The sequence below is a fragment of the Ornithorhynchus anatinus genome, chromosome 5 (assembly GCF_004115215.2).
Source record: "Ornithorhynchus anatinus isolate Pmale09 chromosome 5, mOrnAna1.pri.v4, whole genome shotgun sequence".
In the NCBI taxonomy this organism is placed as follows: domain Eukaryota; kingdom Metazoa; phylum Chordata; class Mammalia; order Monotremata; family Ornithorhynchidae; genus Ornithorhynchus; species Ornithorhynchus anatinus.
In genome coordinates this window covers 22,160,285-22,182,475 of record NC_041732.1, presented here as the reverse complement: position 1 = coordinate 22,182,475, position 22,191 = coordinate 22,160,285, and the positions used below count along the sequence as shown (strand labels likewise).

Here is a 22,191-nt window from a genome sequence, read left to right as displayed (position 1 = left end):
AGTTGCCAGAGTAATGATGGTTTTTAAACGCTTACTCTAAGCCGTAGGCACCACGCTTCAAGTGATGGCCACTTTATTCACAGGAACCATAGAAAAAAAAAAATCAACCTACCAATGTAGGTATTGTCTATGCTTGAACCACAGCAGCAGCCGTCCTTCAGGACGGACTGGCAGGGGCAGAGCAGAAGTAGCACCAGCTCGGCTGGCCGGTCCTCAAGTAAAAAGCCTGAGGCCCTTGGTATCCGAGCAGCAGAACTGCAACTTCCAATTTCTTAGGGGAAAGTGCACTCCACTCTTCTCTCCTGGCAGAGTCCTTTGGCTTTCAGTCTTTTGGGCAGACGTGCTGCAAGTTCTCAGGCTTGCCTCTGTGGGGGCCTCCCGACCGCAGGGGAGCCACTCGCCCCCACTGGGGGAGCAGGACATGACTGAGGCCGGCCTAGCTGAGCAGCCTCTTGCGGGAGTAGGTTCTGCTGATGGAGCGTCTCCGGCTGATCACTCTGCTGAAAGGAGATTCCTCGAGTTCTGCAGAACTGGGCAGTGGCTCGCTTTCCTCATCTACAGGAGGGAGCAGGAATGATTGGTTAGTGAGGTGACTCACTGAGAGCTGGTGTCTTCCTCGGGGGGCCAGAAATCATCAGCCCCTCTGATGGCACAGAAGACTCCCAGTCCAGGTTACAGGGCCCTGGACAGAGTTCATTCCTTCATTCAATCGTATTTATCGAGCACTTACTGTGTGCAAAGCACTGTACTAGGTGCTTGGGAGAGTACGCTATAACAATAAAGAGACATTCCCTGTCCACAACACGCTTCCAGTCCAGAGTGTTGCAGGGAGGATAACCCTAGCTGTCCGGTAGCTTAGCTAAGCAGATAGGTTTGGATAGCTAAATTTCTCTCTGCCTACTTAAGTGCTGACCGAGAGCTGCGCCTGCAGCAGATAGCTTCTCCGTCAGGTGAGGATTAAATGCCCGACTGACCTCCCACCCTTTTAGACTATAAACCCCCGGGGTGACAGGGACTACATCTCATCTGACGAACACAGGCTTTGGCCCAAAGTGCATCCAAATTACAGATATGTGCATAAAGTGCTGTGGAGGCTGGGAGGGGAGAATGAATAGCACAAGTTGGGGCCACACAGAAGGTAGTGGGAGAAGATGAAAGGAAGGCTTAGGGAAGGTCTCTTGGAGGAGATATGCCTTCAGTAAGGCTATGAAGGAGGGGAGAATCCTTGTCGGATACGATGGAGGTTTGTGAGAAGTTTAGCATTAGAGAAGGGAAGTGTGCAGGCTGGGTTGTAGTAGGAGAGTAGCGAGGAGGGGTAGGAGGAGGCAAGATGATTGAGTGCGTTCACGCCAATGGTGAGGAGTTCGTATTTGAGGTGGATGGGCAGCCACAGGAAGTCTTCGATGAGAGGGGAAACATGGACTGAACGTTTTTGTAGAAAAATGATCTGGGCAGCAGAGTGAAGTGGAGTACCGGAGTGGGGAGAGATAACAGGCAGGGAGGTCAGCAAGGAAGCTGATAGAGTAATCAAGGCGGGAGGGATAAATGCTTGGATTAAGGTGGTAGCAGTTCGGGTGGAGGGGAAAGGATGGATTTTAGCAAAGTTGTGAAGGGAAACCAGAGCACAGGGAAAGGTAATAAGGCCCTATTTGACGACCACAGGCCACTCCCACAGATTGGCCTGGCTCAGGGTGGCCCCGAGCCCGGTCCCGAGCCCAGAGTGATTCAGGGCTAAGTTACCTCTGACGCTGGTCCGCCGAGAGGAAGGAGTCAGTCCTTGGTAAAGCAGCGGCGATTGTGTGAGGGCCCGGAGGCCGCTAGCGGAGAGGCAGCTTTTCGCAGGACAGCTTGGAGGTGTAGAGCCTAAGGAGACCCCCACACGGTGAGGATCCCCCGGGCCTGCTTCCCTTTGGCAGGGCACCGGAACCGACCCCGTATGTGAGTCCCAAGCCCCCCGCCCTACCCGCCCCTCAACCGGCGGCCACATCCGCGAGCCGCCTGGGCCCAGGCCACGCTGAACCCAGTTACCTGAAACAAAGACCTCGTCGTCGCCCAGGGAGCCCGGCTGCCTCGTGCTTCGGAGGGAACACCTGCCGGGAGATCGACTTTGCTCCCCATCGAGGCCAGGGGCCGGGTCGGGCTCTTCCATTCGGGTCCCGCAAGTCCTTTTAGCTCGCGGGCCGGGCTCCCCCTCGAGGCCAAGGGGCCGCTTCCCGGTGCCCAGTCCAAACCCGGCCCCAGGAAAGCTTCCCTCCAAACACGGCTCGCAGTCGCTGGGAGGGGACAGGTCCAGGAGCTGCCCTATCCCTTCCAGTTCAAAGTCCCCCAGGAGAGGAGCCCGGCAGCTGCCGCTACCCCCACAGAGCTCAGAGACGCGCGCCTCGCCCTCTTCCTCGAGGACAGCCGCGCTCCCCAAGAGGTCCCCCCCACGTTCGTTTTTCCCGCTGGCTGGGGTGCCCCCAGCCTTCTTTCTCCTGGGCCAGTCCTTGATCGTGTCAGGGGTCATCTTCCCCTTGGGCTTGGGGGAAGGGGTCCAGGGAATCCCACCGTCTGACTGGGAGGGAGAGGTAGTGCTGGAGGGGCAGCGAGTTGGGGTGCAACTCTGGCAGATGTAGGTCTGTCCCCCGCTCTTGCCCGGGGTGCTGTGAGAAGAGCGGAGGCAGGGGGGGGACACGTAGGAAGCTTCCAGCTTGCCAGGGTGCTTGCCGCACCGGGGCCCAGGAAGCTCAGGGAAGGAGCTCTGCTCCCCCAGGGGCCTGCTGGTCTTCGTGTCGCCTTCCGCTCCCGCCGGGGGACTGGAGTCGACCCTTTTAATGCGGAGCTTAGGCAGGCCGGAAGCTTGCATCTCCAGCTCAACTTCATAGGTAGGGGGGTAGGTGGAAGCCGCATTGAGGGGGCCCCCGGAAAGTGGAGGGAAGGCTTCCGGGTTCCCTAGCCTGGCCGCGGCCTGCCGCTGCCTCCGATCCGCGGTCCGGCGCAGGACGTATGACGATTTGGGAGGGGATGTGGGCCCAGAAGACGGATCAGGGGCTGAAGAGGCGCTCTCAGGACCAGTCAACAATGCTGTCGTTGACCCTTCTTTTTGTTCTGCGAGAAAAATGCTCGCTTCTGAGCTCTCGCTGTCCTGGGGCTCCGGGGTAGGGTGGGTGGTGAGGAGACATTCTGGTCCCGCATCGGTCACCGGGGACACGGCCTCCGTGAGGGAACCCGGCGAAGATGGAGTTGCTCTCTCCTGCTGCTGCTTCAGGGATGAGTCTGGGAGAGCAAGGTCCTCCTTTCCAGTCAGGCTGTCCGAGGGGAGGTCGGCAGAGGCCGGGGGAGGGAACTGCTGGATGCTTCTTTCAGGGAGTGGGCAGGGTGTTGCCCCCCGCTCTGGTTTCCTGGCTTTGGAAGGAGGCGGAGGAGGGTTGCTGCTAGGCTTGGTGGCGGCCGGCTCCTTCCTGGGAGTTGTGATCAGAGACCAGATGGTGACAGGAACGGCCACTGCCACTTCCGGTGATTTCTGGGGCTCCTTCGCACGCTGCTCATCTGTCCCAACCAGAGGTGAAGAGTCCAAGAAAGATGCCCCAACTGGAGTCTTCAAGGAAGCCTCGTGGGGCGAGGAGCTGAAGGGAGACGGCGTCCAGGAAAAAGTCGGTGGGGTGGAGGCAGGAGGCCCATTCCCTGCTCCCTTGGGTGTTTGTGGAATTGTCTCCTGAGATGTCTGGGGAGTTACTTTCAGGGGTTGAGGCACTGACTCTACAAGGTTTTTCTGCATCTGAGTCGCCCCCGGGCCTTCCCGGGGGCTCTCTGCCCCAAGAGCCACCGAGGTCGCCGTTGCTTCCTCGGTGGTTTGCCGGGAGAGTTGTTGGGTCTGCCGGGAGGGCGTCTGCCTCAGAGAAGTGGTTCTTTCCTGGCCGCTAGGTGCCGGGACTCCTGGGGTCAAAGCTGTGACTCGACTGGAATTCCCCGGGAGTTTAAGAGCCAGACCTCCTTGCTTTCCTGGAGTTCTTGACTCCAACTCCCCCGGGGGGAAGGGAAGATCTTCTGCGGGTGAGCTGTCTTTCTGAGGAGTGACTTCTGGCCTGGGGGGCAGAGCATCCCAGGCAGGTGGAGAGGATCCTCTCCTGCACCTCTTGGCTGCTTTCTGCTTGGCAGGTGTGTCTTCTGCAGAGGTTTGCCCTAGCTTTCCTGGAGTTCGGAGTGGGGCCTGGGAGGAGGGTGGAGACCGTCTTGGCATGCGGGGCGATCTCCTCGGCATGCGGGACGATCTCTTAGGCGTGCGGGGCGATCTCCTCGGGGTGCGGGGCGACCTCCTCGGCGTGCGGGGCGACCTCCTCGGCGTGCGGGGCGACCTCCTCGGCGTGTGGGGTGACCTCCTCGGCGTGCGGGGTGACCTCCTTGGCATACTGTTGGCAGGACTTGGGGATTTCCAGCATTTTTTCCTAGGTGTCTGGAAAGGAAGAGATGATTCTGAATATAACTTGAATAGTCTAATCGAAAGTCCTTTCATGGCTTTTTTTTCAGTAGTATTTGTGAAGCACTTAGTAAGCACTGTACTAAGCTCTAGGGTAGATATATAAAATCATCAGATTGGACACAGTCCATGTCCCACACGGGACTCACAGCTTTAATCCCCATTTTACAACTGAGGTGACTGCAAGCTCAAGGACAGGGAATGTCTTTTGTATTATATTGTACTCTCCTAAGCACTCTGTACAGTGTTCTGCGCACAATAAGTGCTCAATAAATGCGATTGACTGTGGCCCAGAGAAGTTAAGTGACTTGCCCAAGGTCACACAGCAAACATATGACAGAACTGGGATTAAGAACCCAGGTCCTCTGACCCCCAAGTCCATGCTCTTTTCACCAGGTCCTGCTGCTGTTTCACCAACTAGCATCTTGAGCTTGTCGTGAAGAGGGAATGGGTCTACCAAGTTTGTTGTACTCTCCCAAGTGCTTAGTACAGTGCTCAGCACACAGTAAGCGCTCAATAAATACCACTGATTGTCTCCAGGAGGGTCAGACAAAGTTCATTCATAGTGCTTAAGAGGTGCCGGGCACTGTACTAATACCATTAAAAAACAACCAAAAAAAAAAATCCTTTAGCTGTCTGGCTCCGAGGAACTATTTTATCAGTCATACAATGGTATTTATTGAGCTCTTAGGTTCCTTGTCCACAATGAGCCTTGTCTCTTCTGCACTGGCTTATACATGTGCACTTTTTATTCTGACCACTCTAGTTGTAAATATTTTTAAGCCTGTCTCCCCTTGTCAGAGTGCAAGGAGTGCTTCACTTACGTGGTGCAACGTACTAGGCACCTGTGAAGTCCAGAATTAAAAAGCAGAGACTGTGACTGTTTATCGCTGTATTGTACTCTCCCAAGTGCTTAGTACAGTGCTCTGCACACGATAAGCGCTCAATAAATACAACTGAATGAATGAGCGTTCAATAAGCGTGACTACAACCACTACTAAGACGAGTGTACATGTGGGGGTGCGCCTCACATCATTCGTGCTTCGGTACTGCTCCCACAAAAGGGAGAAAGCCCCCGCTTTAGAAGATCCAGAGGCCCCCAGATCGGGAGTTTTACAAGAGGAGGAAATGTTTACTTACCTGATGGGCAGTGGGGTTCTCAGAACCCAAAGAGTTTCTTAGAGACCTTTTCACCTGCGTTGAATCCTGCATTCTGGGGTTGCCCAGCTCAAAGACGGCCCCAAAGAACAGCCTCTTGGGAGACTGGATGACCTGGGGGCCCTGAGAGCCTCTGCCACCTAAAAAACACATACACACAACACACACAGTTCGAATTGAGGGTTTCGAGTTCTCTCGACAGCCAGACCACCTGGGGCGGTGGTGAAGACTGCCCACTGAGCCCCAGGAAAACCAGTCAGCCAGAATGAACAGCCTAGGTTGTCATCACAATGTGATGACACCTTACCTGCCCTGTGTTGTGACTGCTACAAATGGCCAGCTTTACAGTAAATAATTACGGCATTTGTTAAGCGCTTACTATGTGCCAGGCACTATTCTAAGCGCAGGGGAGAAGACAGGCAGATCAGGGTGGACACGACACAGTCTCACGTTAGGCTCACAGTCTTGGTCCCCATTTCTCAGATGAGGTAACTGAGGCACGGAGAAATGAAGTGACTTGCCCAAGGTGCACAGCAGACAAGCTGCCGAGCCAGAGTTAGAACTCATGGCCCATACTCTATCTACTATGCCATGCCGCTTCTCTAAGCCTACAACACCCGGTATTCCCAGGTGGTCTGGGTCCTGACCCTGCTTAGCTTCCGAGATCAGAGATCGGGGGTGTTCAGGGTATTGCCATAAATGCCAATGTTAAGTTTAGATAAAAATCTAAGCTAGCCACCTTGTGAAACGATTCCACCATTTCCCACTCACGTCTGGCACTGGCCCAAAAGGACAGGCTTATGTTCCAACAGGAAGAGCCACTCGCCGACCTGCGCACACATCTCACTGTCCACCAGAAACTCCCGAATCCCTCAGGTTCTCGCCCCACCCGCCCCGCCCCTCTTTCCGGACCGCCTCTCCTTCACCCGCCCCTCGCCTAGTGGGCCTTCTGGGGGTCCCAGACCGGTACCTCTGGGCTCCCGCTGGGCCGGGTGTGCCCCTAGTATGTGACGTGACTGGGGTTGGGAGACGGAGTAGAAGGAGCCCAACTGCGTCCCGCCAGATGGGGCCAGCTGCTTGATGCGGGGGCTTCGTCTCAGACCCGCTCCTGGAAAAGAAGACCCGAGACTCGTTAGCCTGGCTGCTCACCCTCCAGGTAGGGGAGGGCGAAATTGGAGCGACTGCTGGATTGGGATCATCCAATTCCGAGGTCCTGCCCCCCAACCCCACCATCATCATTGGCATCTATTGAACGCCAACTGTGTGCAGAGCACTGTACGGAGCACTTGGAAAACTATGGTACAACCTATCGTTGTCCCACCACCATGTACAGCCCTCCATTTCGGAAGACACCTCCCCACCCCCACTCTGCCCACCGCTCAATCTACGAGTGAGCCCAAAATGCCGTATTTCAAGGGCAAATGAGTCCTCCAAACCCAAGGCCTCAATTCTGCCTTCCTCGACTAAGCAAGCCCTCATTCGCCTACCTCCCTCGCCCTTCCGCATCACCCTGCACCTGGATATGTACCCTTGAAACACTTGATATTCACCCCATCCTCAGCCCCACAACACTTAGTACAATAAATTCCAGGAGAAGCAGCGTGGCTCAGTGGAAAGAGCAGGGGCTTTGGAGTCAGGGCTCATGAGTTCGAATCCCAGCTCTGCCACTTGTCGGCTGTGTGACTGTGGGCAAGTCACTTAACTTCTCTGTGCCTCAGTTCCCTCATCTGTAAAATGGGGATTAAGACTGTGAGCCCCACGTGGGACAACCTGATCCCCCTATGTCTACCCCAGCGCTTAGAACAGTGCTCGGCACATAGTAAGCGCTTAACAAATACCAACATTATTATTATTATTACGTTAACACGTCTCCCCCTTAAGGCTGTAAGCTCCTTGAGGGCAGGGAACCTGTCAACTCTGTTGTACTCAGCAGCGTGGTCCAGTGGATAGAGCATGGGCCTGGGAGTTGGAAAGACCTGGGTTCTAATCCTGGCTCTGCCAAGGTCTGCTGTGGGACCTTGGGCAAGTCACTTCACTTTTCTGTGCCTCAGTTCCCTCATCTGTAAAATGGGGATTTAGACCGTGAGCCCTACAGGGACTGTGTCTAATCTGATTACCTTGTATCTACCCCAGCGCTTAGTACAGTGCTGGCACAGAGTAAGCGTTTAACAGGTACCACAATTATTATTATTACCATTCTCTCCCAAAAGTGTAATACGGTGCTCAGCACACAATAAGAGCTCAGTAAATACCACTGATTGCTTGTCCTTCGGTTTGGACGAGAACATCCTTTCTCCACACATCCCCCGCTTCAACCTTTGTCTGAAATAAATATTCTCTGCCTCTCAGTCCTCCCCTGCCAATAACCCATCGATACTATTAGCGTGGCTCAGTGGAAAGAGCCCAGGCTTGGGAGTCAGAGGTCATGGGTTCAAATCCCTGCTCTGCCACTTGTCAGCTGTGTGACTGCGGGCAAGTCACTTAACTTCTCTGTGCCTCAGTTACCTCATCTGTAAAATGGGGATTAAGACTGTGAGCCTCACTTGGGACAACCTGATTACCCTATATCTACCCCAGTGCTTAGAACAGTGCTCTGCACATAGTAAGCACTTAACAAATACCAACATTATTATTATTATTATTATTATGCAATGGTCATGCCGCATTTGGAAGCCTTTTTAGGGTGTGGGTGGGAGGCAATATCTGAACAGTGTTTTGGGATGCAAAAGAAGAGCCAGATCACAGTGGGCCGAAGTTAGGTTAAAAAGGAAAAGGCAGCCAACTTCCAAAATACCCACCACTGTCCACTTTCTCTGGAGACTCTTCCACAACGTCAACCTCGGGGCCAGGATCGGAGGACCTAGGGAAAGAAAATCCACGCGGCATTACGGTTTAACCTGACTTTTTAACACTTGGCTAATTCTCCAGCTGGGTTTTAGTGAATCAATGGTACTTACTGAGCACCTACTGTGTTCAGAGCACTGTATTAAGCCCGCCAATCAAGGAAACAGGCCCCAGAAGGCAGGACTCATCATCCGCCTTGTGCCCAACCCATTACCCATCCCTTGGGACTTATGTCAGAGTCCTTACTACCCAGACAGACAAGACTCGCATTCCCCTCTGCAACAGGCAGGCACTTCCCACTACCAGCTTGGAGACTAAACAGCTCTCTCGTTCCGATTTCCTTATTCACTCTCTCCTCCCACTATACCCAAGCTCACACTCTTCATTCATCTCAAACAAACTTGCCACCTGGGTCTCGTTCTTAACTCCCAATGCCGACCTCTTACTCACACCCTCCCTCTGTCTGGAGCTCTCTCCCCATTCAGATCTGGCAGACCACTGCTCTCTCCATTTTCAGAGCCCTTTGGAAATCCTTCCCCAAACATTCCTCATCCTCCTACCTTATTCTCCCACCCTTCAGCACTTCCTTACCCCTTAAAGCACTTAAATACCCACAATCCCCCAAAACACTCAGGGCAGATCTCTTTAGTGTGTTATTTCCTCCTAGATATAATTCATTTCTTTTAGTGTTTGCCCTCCCCACCAGACTGTAAGCTCTTTGGACACAGGGAGCATTTATGCTAATTCCATTATACTCTCCCAAGTGCTAAGTTCAGTGCTTTGCACAAAGGAGGTGCTCAATAAATTGCTTGATCAACAAGTCCTGAGTTCAGACACGATGGTATTTATTGACTACCTAATGGGTTCACTGCACTATTCTATTTCAGTTTAGTCTGTACCCTCTAATGAAGGAGAAGCATCATGGTTAGGGACTGGAGTGGGAGGATGTGGACCTCAGAATTAAAGGAGTAAGCAGTACGCTCAATTCATAATAATAATAATAATGATGATATTGAGTTTTTGTTAAGCGCTATGTGCCAGGTACTTTTCTAAGCTCTGGGATAGATACAAGGCAATCAGTTGGACACAGTCCCCGACCTACATGAGGCTCACAGTCTTAATCCCCATTCTACTGAGGCCCAGAGAAGTGAAGTGACTTGCCCAAGGTCACGCCACAGACAAGTGGCATAGCCAGGATTAGAACCCATGACCTTCTGACTCCCAGGCTCGTGCTCTATCCACCACACTGCTTCTCTAATGTCGGGCAAGAAGGAAAACTGGGACCACTGAGAACAACTGCCTGTCAGCCAGGCCTTTCCCAAATTGGATTCTCTAGTCATGCACCTATACGTGAAATTCACCATCAGTTGTAACTTCCTGGTATACAAGACTACACTGCCCTGCCGCCCCCACCATACAAGGCCCTGCAATTGGTCCGGTGGAATTGCTAAGCTTTTATCTATCAACTCTGTTGTATTATACTCTCCTCCAAGCACTTAATACAGTGTATTGCACACTGTTAGTGCTCAGTGAACACCACTGCCCATGGCTTAGTGGATAGGGCGCGGACCTGGGAGTCAAATGGACGTGGGTTCTAATCTCAGCTCCACCACACGTCTGCTGTATGATTTTCGGCAAGTCACACTTAACTTCTCTGTACCTCAGTTACCTCATCTGTAAAATGGGGATAAGAGTGTGAGCTCCATGTGGGCTAGGGGCTGTGTCCAATCTCATTAACTTGTATTTATGCCAGTGCTTAACACATAACAATAATAATAATAATAGTTCTTGTTAAGACCCAGGCTCACACACTTTCTATGTATAGTAAGCGCTTAACAAATACCATAATTATTCATTATTTATCTAAACTCACACAACTGGTGGCAGAGGTCCAGATGCAGAGTTAGGTGGGACCATAACTCTCTAGGGTGCTCTGGGAGGGGGACGAGTCCAGCATGAGTCCTGAAGGAGCTGGTGAATGTGGGCGGCACAGGGGGTAGCTGCCTCCTCCTCCTTGCCCCTGGGCCGTGGGGCTCTACAGTACAGCAGCTGTGTTGCGGTCGATGTGGTCGGAAACGGGTCCTGCCTGGAAAACCGTCCCTGCAAGCCCATGGCAATGTGCTGCGTCCTGACCAGAACACTGACTGGACACCTGCCCTGTGGCCCACTGGGACCACAACTGGCAGCGCACAGAGCGTGAGTGGCATTGTCCAAACCGCTAATACAAATCAAAACAAAATTTCTTCAGGCCAGCTCTACCTGATCCCACCTTCCCTTCTGTTTTTCTCTCTCAAATTAAATGAAATATACACATATTTAAAATACACTAAGATGCACCAATCTCTTCTCCGAATCGACGATTTATTGTGGCAGGAGAGTCTGGATATGCTGACGAAGCTTAGAGCTATGCCATATAGGGTTACTCATAACGGAAAGGTCTAAGCCGCTGTGTAAAAGTCGATTCACCTGTGCCGGGCAGCAGCGGCATTTGGAAAGAGTAAAAGGCAGTTTTGATCAAGTGATCAAAATGTTGATCAAAGATAATGGCAGACACATAAGTTTATACTGTGTGGAAGAAGGCAATGGTGAACCCCTTCCATATCTTTACCAAGAAGGCTCTCAGGGATACACATACCAGAACAATTTTACGATAGAAGTGGGATGTTCTGGAGAGGATGTGTCCACCGAGTCGTCATGGATCGGAAACGATTCGACGGCATGTAAAGAAGGTACAACAATAAGGGCGCCACCAAAGAGCGGCTCTCTGAAAATATGCAACTCACCTGCCCTTAATCTGTCGGTGAAGCAGCCTTTTAGAGATTTGCTTGTGCAGTGGCGTCTCTGCCACTCGTTTCGTCAGCAACTTGTGACGCTCTGCAAATGCAAATGAAATAGAAATGACAAGAGGAAGCGAGAACTGGGAGCAAGCCAAAGGCAGCACCCAGGTTTCCGGCACTGAGTTGGACGGCAGTGGCCGATGGAATCCCTGTAAGGAATAAAACGGGGTAATGGGATGAGATTTGGGATTATCATCATCAAGGGAATTTATCGAGGGTTTACCGTGTGCATAGCACTGTTCGAAGAGCTTGGGAGAGGACGATACAACAGAGTACTCTCCAATTGAGCCACCGTGTGACAGGGTTAGTTTGTGTTCAAGGGGTGTGAGTCCAATGGGACTCACAGACACAGTAGACACATCAAGGCAACACAGAGCAAACCGCTACAAGGGGAAAGGGCCTATCTGACATAAGCTCCTTGAGGGAAGGAAGTGTTCATGCTAATTCTATTGTACTCCCCATGGGCTTAGAACAGTGCTCTGCTCAATAAGTACTACTTAGTGACTGAAAACTCAAAAAGACAGAACACTTGGGAAACAACAAGGCCCAGCGGAAAGAGCACAGACTTGGAGTCAGAGTTCTAATCCTGGCTTTGCCACTTGTCTGCTGGGTGACCTTGGGCAAGTCACTTCACTTCTCTGAGCCTCAGTTACCTCATCTGCAAAATGATGATTAACACTGTTTAGCTCTCTGGGGGGCATAGTATGTGTCCAATCTGATTAGCTTATATCGACCCCAGTGCTTAGTTCAGTGCTTGGCACATAGTAAGTACTTAAATATCTTAAAAAAAAGAGTCAAATCAGGGACTTTTGCCTAACAAAACCAAAAATGAAAACCAGAGAGGTCATGTTAAAGGCGGGGGCTGGAAGTCAAGAGCCCCATGTTTTGTACTTCTTGTTGAGAAATTATCCACTGAGCTGAGTTATCTAATTTGAATTTATATGACTGTTTTCCTCAGGGGAGCTGTTAGGTACTTGATCCTCTAGGTTCCCCACTTTCTTTTAAATGGTATTTATTAAGCACTTACTATGTATCATGTACTGTTCTAGGGACTGGGGCAGACACAAATTAGTCAGGATGGATAAAGTCCCTGGCCCATATGGGACTCATAGTCTTAGTAGGAGGGAGAACATGTATCAAATCTCCATTTTGCAGTTGAAGAACGTGAAGCACAGAGAAGTGTTTTGCCAAAGGTCACACAGCAAGCGTTTGGAGCCAGGATTACAAGACAGGTCCTCTGGCTCCCAGGCTTATGCTTTATCTACAAAGCCATGCTGCTTTCTCCCCGCTTGACTGGTAAAAACACAAGGATGTCATACTGGATCATCTAGCCCCATAGTCTAACTCCAACAATGACAAAACCAAAGGAAGTTCAGAGGAATCAGAAAATAGTTGCCTTCCATGATATTCATCCTTATCGTTCCTATATTTCCTCAGAAGTCCCTGTTTTTTTTAATGGTATTCGTTAAATGCTTACTAGGTATCAAACACTGTTCTGAGCGCTGGAGTAGATACACGCTAATTAGGTTGGACACTGTCCCTGCCCCACAAGGGGTTCACAGCCTAAATTAAGAGGGAGTAGGATTTAATCCCCATTTAACCCATGAGGAAATCGAGGCACTGAGGAAGGGAAGTGACTTGCCCAAGGTCATACAATCCACTGGGAAACACTGTTTTCCTATTCCTTTCCCTATTTTCCCTCTTTCATACCTATTCTCCCCTTAGTGACTCATTCTGGGTTTCTCATCCATTAGTTCAATCTAAGTTTCCTGGAGTCTGATAATATTTTCAGCTGCACAACTTCATTAGGCTTATCTGGCGTAGTTTCTCTTTTTGTTTGTTTTGAACCAACCACCTTTAAGAGCCTGTCCCAGCCTTGTGGGATTTGATGAACCACAATTCTGAGTTCACCTTTCATGAGGATGAGTGTGTAACTCCCACCCTCACGATCAAGGGGCGGGCATTCCATTTCATCTAAAGATAACTAGCTGAAACCCTAGTCAACAAGAATTTTGTTTGGGCAGATAGACTACCCTGGAGGGTTTTGCTTTTTTTATGGTATTTGTTAAGAGCTTACTATGTGCCAGACACTGTTCTAAAGCGCTGGGGTAGATATAAGCTAATCAGGATGGACATTATCCATGCCCACATGTGGCTCACAGTCTTAATCTCCATTTTACAGGTGAGAACTGTGGCACAGAGAAGTGAAGTGACTCGCCCAAGGTCATGCAGCAGGCATGTTGCAGAATTGGGATGAGAAGCCAGGTCCTTCTGACTCCCATGCCTGTGCTCTATCCACTAGGCCACACTGCTTTCAGCTGCTTCTGGCTGGACGGCCTCGCACAGTACCTCTGGCTTCCTTGGAGCTAGGGTGCTTAGTTTTCAGGCCTTCTACAGCAGACACCGATTGGCTTCGAGGTAGCTTCTTCAAAGATCTCTTTGAGGGAGAAAGCAGATCCTGGTTGAAGAGATTTCTTCGCACCTTGGTCACTTCTGAAAGACAAATCACTACCACATCACCACCCCTTAGACAAAGAGGGGATATATGCAAAACCAAGGGACACCGAGGGGCTGCACCCCTGGCCTCTCACCCCACCGGACCACCCAGCAAAACCACCGGCAGCCCCCGCTCCCAGCCTGCTCTGCGCCAGCAGAACTGGTTATCATGTAAAGCTGTGACAGCGAGAGGTCTCCCCAAATTACAGACACTGCGAAGGCTGTGCTTTGATTACTGAATGTAAGCTTATTGTGGGCAGGGAATGTGTCTACCAACTCTGTTATACTGTACTATCCCAAGCACATAGTACAGTGCTCTGCACACAGTAAGCACTCCAATACCATTGAGTGATTGAGAGTAGTCACTGTGGGCAGGGAATATATCTACTGACTCACACTTCGCTCCTCTAATAATAATAATAATAAATAAAGATGGTATTTGTTAAGCACTTACTATGTGCCAGGCACTGTACCGATGCTAACTTTTTTGCTATGCCTCGATCCCATCTATCTTCCCGCCAACCCCTCACCCATGTTCTGCCTCTGGCCTGGAACGCCCTCCCTCCTCAAATCCAACAGTGGAGAGAGTAATCGTCTGTCAGATTTGAAGGGGGAGGACATTCCAGGCCAGAGGCAGGACGTGGACAAGAGGACAGCGGCGAGATAGACAAGATCGAGGTAGAGTGAATAAATTGGCATTAGAGGAGCAAAGTGTTGCAGACTTGGTTGTAGTAGAAAACCAGGGAGGTGAGATGGGGGGGAGGGGCAAGGTGAGTGAATGCTTCAAAGTTGATGGAAAGGAGTTTGGAAAGGAATATTATAGGCTTTTTTTTTTTGACAAACAATTGCCACCTCCTCCCCACCTCCCTGAAGTCACATCAGGAGTAGCCAAGCACTAGGCCATGATCTGTCCCATGCGGGCACGCTGACTCAGGCCAGGCCAAGCCAAGGGCTGGCTTGCTCAGGTTCCTGCCCTGCTTTCGCCTGCCAACTTTCGATCCAGTGCCTGAAAAGGAAGCCTCCCTCAAACGAACTGACCGTCCATAATCTCCCCCACCCCTTCCACTGCATTCCACATAATCTCCCACTAAATAAAACAAACACTCAAACAGCCTTCGTATTGGGGAAAGAATAACATCACACCTCTTACCCTGGGCCTGGCCATTCTAAATGATGAAGGGGCACCATTGCTTGTAGGATCGGCTAGAGCCCTGAAACCTCCGCAGGACTTTTTTTCTAAATGCTACATACTTGTCAAGCACTTACTACACACCTTCTCCCCATAAATCTGAACTATTCGCCCACAGAGACTTCTGATCTCTGGACCCCATCCAATTTTCTCAACTCATCATGGCCTCACTTGGCCTCCATACCCAAACTACCCTACCTTGATGACCAGATGTACTCAACACCACCCTCTCTACTGTACTCAACTCACTCGCTCCCCTATCCCTTCTTCGATCTCGTACCACTGACCCAGTCTCGGATCACCTGCACAGCCTGCCTCCTTCGCTCTTGTGCTCAAGTCGGAGAACTCTGCTGGCGGAAATCTAGATATCAGGCTGACTTCGTCCACTTCAAGTTCATCCTTGTATGCTTGACTCTGCCTTCTCCTCTGCCCGGCAAAACTATTTCTCCACCTTTATTGACACCCATGTCTATCGCATTCGCCAGTTGTTCTTCCAGATATTTAACTCTCTACTCAGGCCCCCTGCCCCCAGCACCCCCATCCCTTGTCCTCAATGACCTGGCCACCTACTTTATTAAGAAAGTTACCACCATCAGGTATGAGCTCCCTAAAATCTCCCCTGCCCCTCCTCAGTCCCTCCCACTTCCAGCCCCCTCTTCAACTCTCCCATCCTTCCCAGAAGTATATCTAGAGGAGATCTCTTGCCTCCTCTACAAATCCACCCCCTCCACCTCTGCAACTGACCCCATTCCTTCCCACCTTATCAGAACTCTCATCCCCTCCCTTCTTCCCTTCTTAACAGCCATCTTCAATTGTTCGCTCTCCAACGGGTTCCTCCCCCCTGCTTTCAAACATGCCCATGTCTCCCCTATCCTAAAAAAACTCCTCCCTTGACCCCATGGCTCCTTCTTAACAGCCATCTTCAATTGTTCGCTCTCCAACGGGTTCCTCCCCCCTGCTTTCAAACATGCCCATGTCTCCCCTATCCTAAAAAAACTCCTCCCTTGACCCCATGGCTCCTTCCAGTTATAGCCCCATCGCCCTCCTACCATTCCTCTGCAAACTCTTGAGCGAGTCATCTACACCCGCTCTCTCAAATTCCTCTCTTTCAATTCTCTCCTCGACACCCTCCAATCTGACTTCTGTCCCCTTCACGCCACAGAAACCGCCCTCTCAAAGGTCACCAATGATCTCCTTCTTGCCAAATCCAACGGCCTCTACTCCATCCTAATCCTCCTCCACCGTCTCAGCTGCCTTCGGCACTGTGGATCATCCCCTTCTCCTGGAAACGTTATCCAACCTTGGCTTCACCGACTGTCCTCTCCGGGTACTCCTCATATCTCTCTGGCTGTTCAGTCTCCTTTGCGGGCTCCTGCTCTGCCTCCCCATCCCTAAATGTGGGAGTCCCTCAAGGTTCAGTTCTGGGTCCCCTTCTATTCTCCATCTACACCCACTCCCTTGGAGAACTCATTTGCTTCCATGGCTTCAACTACCACCTCCACGCAGATGATACCCAAATCTACATCTCCAGCCTTGATCTCTCTCCCTCTCTCCAGTCTCGCAACCCTTCCTGGCTTCAAGACATCTCTACTTAGATGTCCTCCCATCACCTCAAACTTAACATGCCCAAAACAGAGCTCCTTATCTTCCCACCCAAATCCCGCCCTCCCTCTGATTTTCCCATCACTTTAGAGGGCACTACTATTCTTCCTGTCTCACAAGCCCGTAACCTTGCCGTTATCCTTGAATCCTCCCTGTCATTCAACCATCACTAAATCCTATCGGTGCCACTTTCACAGCATCACTAAAATCCACCCTTTCCTCTCTATCCAAACTGCTACCACATTAATACAATCACTCATCCTATCCCTCCTGGATTACTGCATCAGCCTCCTTGCTGACTTCCCAGCCTCTTGTTTCTCCCCTATCAAGTCTATACTTCACTCTGCTACCCGGATGATTTTTCTACAGACAGGTTCAGGACATATCACTCCGCTCCTCAAAAAACTCCAGGGGTTGCCCATCCACCTCCGTATCAAACAAAAACACCTCATCATTGGCTTTAAAGCACTCCACCACTTTGCCTCCTCCTCCATCTCCACCATTTCTCTCCTACAACCCAGCAAGCACACTTCGCTCCTTCAGTGCTAACCTTCTCGCTGAGCCTCGATCTCGCCTAACTCGCCGCCAACCCCTAGCCCACATCGTACCTCCAGCCTGGAACGCCTTCCGTCCTCAAATCCGACAATTACTCTCCCCCTCTTCAAAGCCTTATTGAAAGCACATCGCCTTTCAGACTAAGGCCCACTTTTTCTCATCTCCCACTCCCTTCTGCATCCCCTTGATTTGCTCCCATTGCTCTTCCCCCCGCCCCCAGGCCCACAGCATTTATGTACATATCTGTAATTTTATTTATTTGTATTGATGTCTGTCTCCCCTTCTCTAGACTGTTAGCTCATTGTGGGCAAAGAATGTGACTATTGTTGTAATGCACTCTCCCAAGCACTTAGCATAGTGCTCTGCACACAGTAAGCACTCAATACGAATGAACGATTGAATGAATGACTGAATGAGCACCATGCTAAGCAATGAGGATAGATATATGGTCATCGGGTTAGACATAGTCCCTGTCCCACATGGGGCTCGGTCTTAATCCCCATTTTAGAGGTTAGATAACTGAAGCACAGAAGTGAAGTGACTTGCCCCAAGGTCACACAGCAGGCAAGTGGCAGAGCTGGGATGAAAACCCAGGTCCTTGGACTCCTTGACCACATGGCTCCTCTAGACTCAGTATGATCACATTTCTTGTGCAGAAGAGCACAGATTCTCCAGTCCCACCTGAAATGCTACCGTCCCTCTCACCAGTGAGATCCTTCAAGTTGGCTGCATCGCTGGTTAGGATAGCCCTCAGTCACTCATTCACCTCACGACACACAGAACAGGCTTGCTGGCAAGTACTCTCCCAAGAGTTTGGTGCTGGGCTCTGCACACAGTGAGCGATCGATAAATAACATCGATAGACTGAGTTTTATATTCGGAAGGGCTAGTTTTATAATAGCCCTCTTCCTGTGAATGCCTGTTTAGTGCAGCAGTCATCTTTGATACCTCTCCTTCACGCACCTCCTGAATCTAATCCATTATCAATTGTTGCTGAGCTCATCCTTCAGACTGGAAGCTCATGATGGGCAGGAAGCGTTTCTGCTAATTCTGTTGTACTCTTCCAAGTGCTTAGTACAGCACTCAGTAAGTGCCACTGACTGATTTTTTTTCTCCTCAAAAGGCAGCCTCACAATGGCACGGTATGTGCTTCTCTCCCCTTGAAAGGAAGCATTTTCTCTCTCTTTTTATTTTTTTCAGTGATACTTGTTAAGAGCTTACTATGTGGTAGGTACCATAAGAAATGCTAGGAAATGGATACAGGATCATCAGGTTGGACATGGTCCCTGCCCACATGGGACTCCCAGTCTAGTTAGGCGGGAGGATTTAATCACCATTTTACAGATGAGGTAACTGAGACACAGGGAAGTTAACTGACTTGCCCAAAATCCCACAGCAGATAAGTGGCTAAACTGGGATTAGAACTCAAGTCCTCTGACTCCCAGACCCATGATCATTCCACTAGGTACGATGCTTCTCTTGGGGACAATTCTGAACTTCAAATGCCTGAGCAGCAGTTGAAACAGCCTGGAAGGTCATACTCTCAATAAGCCCTTTTTCTTGCCTGCTTAAGCTCCACTGTTTTTTATTTATGTCCTTCGCATCAACATGGGACAGCTTCAACTCTGAAGTGGTCTTAGTCACTGTTTGGGCAGGGAGTCATGGGGTCTCCCCACCCACCATAAAGTTGAAGCCCCTCGATAACCCTAAACCAGAAAGTCACTCCAGGAACAACAACGCATACAAAAAAAAAATGCACACCAGAATCGGAAAGATATTAAAAGTCTCCACTCCAAAATGCGCTGGGATGAACATAAATATTTGCATCAGGGCAAGGAAATGGAAGTGATTTTCAGTGGCTAAAAATGCTAAGCATCACAAACAGCCATGTGGTGAGAGAGTTGTGCCGAGCAATTAAAAACATCTTAAGTGCCTTGGCTTATTCTGCCGATTAGGGAGGTTTCATGAGTTTTAAACCTTAGTTTAATTAAACAACTGATTATTTTCTGTTCACAGACTCACGGGTCTTGGCACAGTGAACACAATTATGAACCGACAACCATGAGGGTTTGTTGGCCCACTCTCTCGGCCTGCGACTGCTTTGGGGCCTTTGACCTGGGGGTGCTAAGCTGGCTTGACCGGCTCACTTAAGCGTGTGCGCTACTAGGGAGAAAGCAGAGAGGTCATACCTTGCACGCCTTCCTTCTGAGAGAGGGGTAGCTGCTGCTGTAGACCAGGGTGACAGTTTTCCTGAAAGTTCAAGAAACAGTCTAAAATAACTCCAAAATTGATACACGATTCCATTAAGCCAGTAACTCTGACATCTGAGAGTATCTGTTCAGCCCTGTACCATGTGCTGGAATAGATACAGGGTAATGACGTCCCACCTGGGGCTCAGAGCCTAAGTAGGAGGGAGCACAGGTATTGAATTCCCATTTTGCAGATGAGGGAACTGAGTCCCAGAAAAGTTAAGGGACTTGCCCAAAGTCACACGGCATATAAGTGGTGGAGCCAGGCTACAAACCCAGGTTCTCTAACTCTCAGGCCTGGGCTCCTTCCACTAGGCCATACTGCTTCTCTGTACCTTGCTATCTGTATTAAAGGTCCTGAGCTCTTTAAATCCCAAAATGTAATTAGCGTTAGGACTATTCCAGCTCCCCCAGGCCACAGTTTCCCCAAGTTAATTACGCTGGTTAATTACACGGGGCCCCTGAAGGACTCCAAGTTCCACAATAACTCTCTAGTATTTGATACTCATGGAACTCTGTCAGAAAAACCTGCTCTTGCATTATTAAGGAGTATCAACTCTGAATAACTGTGGGATTTTTTCCCCCTCTTTCTTTAGTGATCTGACCAGGAGAAAGTGTTCTATATTTACACAAAGCCAAATCCTGGCCTCCTGACTTCTTTTTATGACTCCCTCAGAAAATTTCCCAGGGGAGTGACTGTTTTCAAGTCACAGATGGATGGTAAAATCTAATGAGAAACCAAGAAACACCCCGTGTTTAGGCCACCCAACTCTGGACTCCACCGTCAAAACTGGTAAGGACTGGGAATCGAGAGGCTCAGAAATGAAGATTTAATCACGGGGCTCCCAATTAAAAAATACCTGCCACTTAGGAATCTACATTGAGCAAGATGGACCTCAAAGAAATCTCACTCTCACTTCACAAAGGCAATAATTTACATATCTACAAACAAAGAGCGAGTCAACCAGTTTAAAGGTGAACTTTGCCTGGACAATGGCCTTAGAGAGTAATTTTTTCTTACCGAAGTACCGAAGGTACTTTTCAGCCTTCCGAAATTGGGACTGGGCCAGTTCAAAGTGCTCTCAAATAGAATAGTAGGTATAATACTTGTATTTATTAAGCACCACACTAAACTCTGGGGTAGTTTCCAGATAATCAGTTTGGACCCAGCCTAAAGAGGAGGGAGAAGCGGTAATGAAATATTTGGCTTTGACTCATTACCTCCTAAGCTGATTTTCAGTCCACTCAGCATTTTGGTGTTTTTCTCTGGATTTCTTCCCAAGCTTGGTACCCAGCACTTAAATTCTTGGGGGAGGGGGCAGCCACAGGCAGGAGAGGGACTAGGACAGTGCTCAGAGACCCAAAATTGCTCTGTAAGCAGTTCCAGCCAGTCACCCCTCCTTTTGCCAGCTTCCAATATTGCCGCTGGAATTTTAATTGGAACTTAGACCATCCAACTGTTTCCTTCAGCCTTCACTCCTTGCCAAATTTCTCCTGCCCACTGAAGATCCTTTTTTTTTTAAATTTTTCCACCTCACTGGGTTGGCTGCATTTTACCTCGACAGATCTGTTTTGTAAAATTCTGAGCCAAAGCTCTTAATCTCCAAGCCTCCTGCATAATCTCTCCCGGAACTTGCTCTTTCCGAGCCCTCCCCAAAAATGGATACTCTGCCACTTGGGCCCTCAGTTCTCCCTGACAACCGGACGGCTGTGCCACCCCCCTGGTGACCCTTCGTGTCATCCTAAGGTCTCGATCCCTCCCTGCCTCATGGTTCCCAAACCAGAAGGACACAGGGAGCTGCTGCCTGGGGGCTCCACACAAGGTACACTTTGATAAGGCTCTTTAGTTTTCAATGGGATTTGTTAAGCAATTATTACGTGCCCGGCACTGAATTAAATGATGGGGTAGATACAAGACAATCGGATTAGACACAGTCTCTGTCCCACACAAAGCTCCCGGGCTTAATCCCCATTTTTAGAGATGAGGGAACTGAGGTACAAAGTGAAGTTATTTGCTCCAGGTCACACAGCAGATAAGTGGCAGAGCCAGGATTAGAACCCAGGTCCTCTGACTCCCAGGCCCGTGTTTTTTCCACTAGTCCATTGGCAGCTTTGGCAGCTGTGGTTGTGACTGTTGGCTACTGAGTTGCAGGAAGCTCGGGACTTTGCCCCTCTGGCTGAAGCCCCACTACCTTCCTGTTTTCACTTTGTGAATCTACCCTTGTCTTTAATATTGTTTTAGTGTTTACATCATTTCAACTCTCCTTATGTGTCCAGCACCAATCCCCTTCCCCCTTTAATTCTCTGACTTCCTCGAGGGCCAGGACCACATTAATTACCACCTGTGAAGTCTTACCCAGTGCTTCGTACAGTGTTCTGCACACAGAAAAGTGCTTACTGTTGCTACTTTTGTTACTCTTGTTACTTATTACTAGTTTGGGCCGCCCTCTAGACTGTAGGCTTTTTTTTTTTTATGGTATTTGTTAAATGCTTCCTGTGTGCCAGGCACTGTACTAAGCGCTGGGGTCGATACAAACTAAACAGGATGGCACAGTCCATGTCCGACATGGGGCTCACGGTCTTAATCCCCATTTTACAGATGAGGTAACTGAGGCAGATTAATTAAATGGCTTGCCCGAGGTCACACAGCAAGACAGTGATAGACCTGGCCTAACTACCAGGCCCTTGTTCATTCCACTAAGCAACACTGCTTCTCAGCATGGGCAGGGAATGTGTCTACCAACTCTATTATAGTACTTTCCCGAGCACTTAGTACAGTAAGCACTCAATCAAAATGATTGATGG

At 50.0% G+C, this 22,191-nt stretch overlaps 1 protein-coding gene across 1 annotated transcript in view; it reads right to left on the bottom strand.

Moving 5' to 3' along the window:
• Positions 1-31: 31 nt before the first annotated feature.
• Positions 32-22,191, bottom strand: part of TICRR (TOPBP1 interacting checkpoint and replication regulator) — a 65,882-nt gene continuing 43,722 nt past the window's right edge. The window contains exons 17-25 of the mRNA XM_039912197.1: positions 19,327-19,387; positions 13,645-13,788; positions 11,242-11,332; positions 8,413-8,474; positions 6,585-6,722; positions 5,597-5,754; positions 2,029-4,432; positions 1,741-1,863; positions 32-555 (exon numbers count right to left, since the gene is read on the bottom strand). Of these exons, the coding sequence (XP_039768131.1) occupies positions 437-555; positions 1,741-1,863; positions 2,029-4,432; positions 5,597-5,754; positions 6,585-6,722; positions 8,413-8,474; positions 11,242-11,332; positions 13,645-13,788; positions 19,327-19,387 (3,300 nt within the window). The 3' untranslated portion in view covers positions 32-436. The remainder of the gene's footprint in view (positions 556-1,740; positions 1,864-2,028; positions 4,433-5,596; positions 5,755-6,584; positions 6,723-8,412; positions 8,475-11,241; positions 11,333-13,644; positions 13,789-19,326; positions 19,388-22,191) is intronic.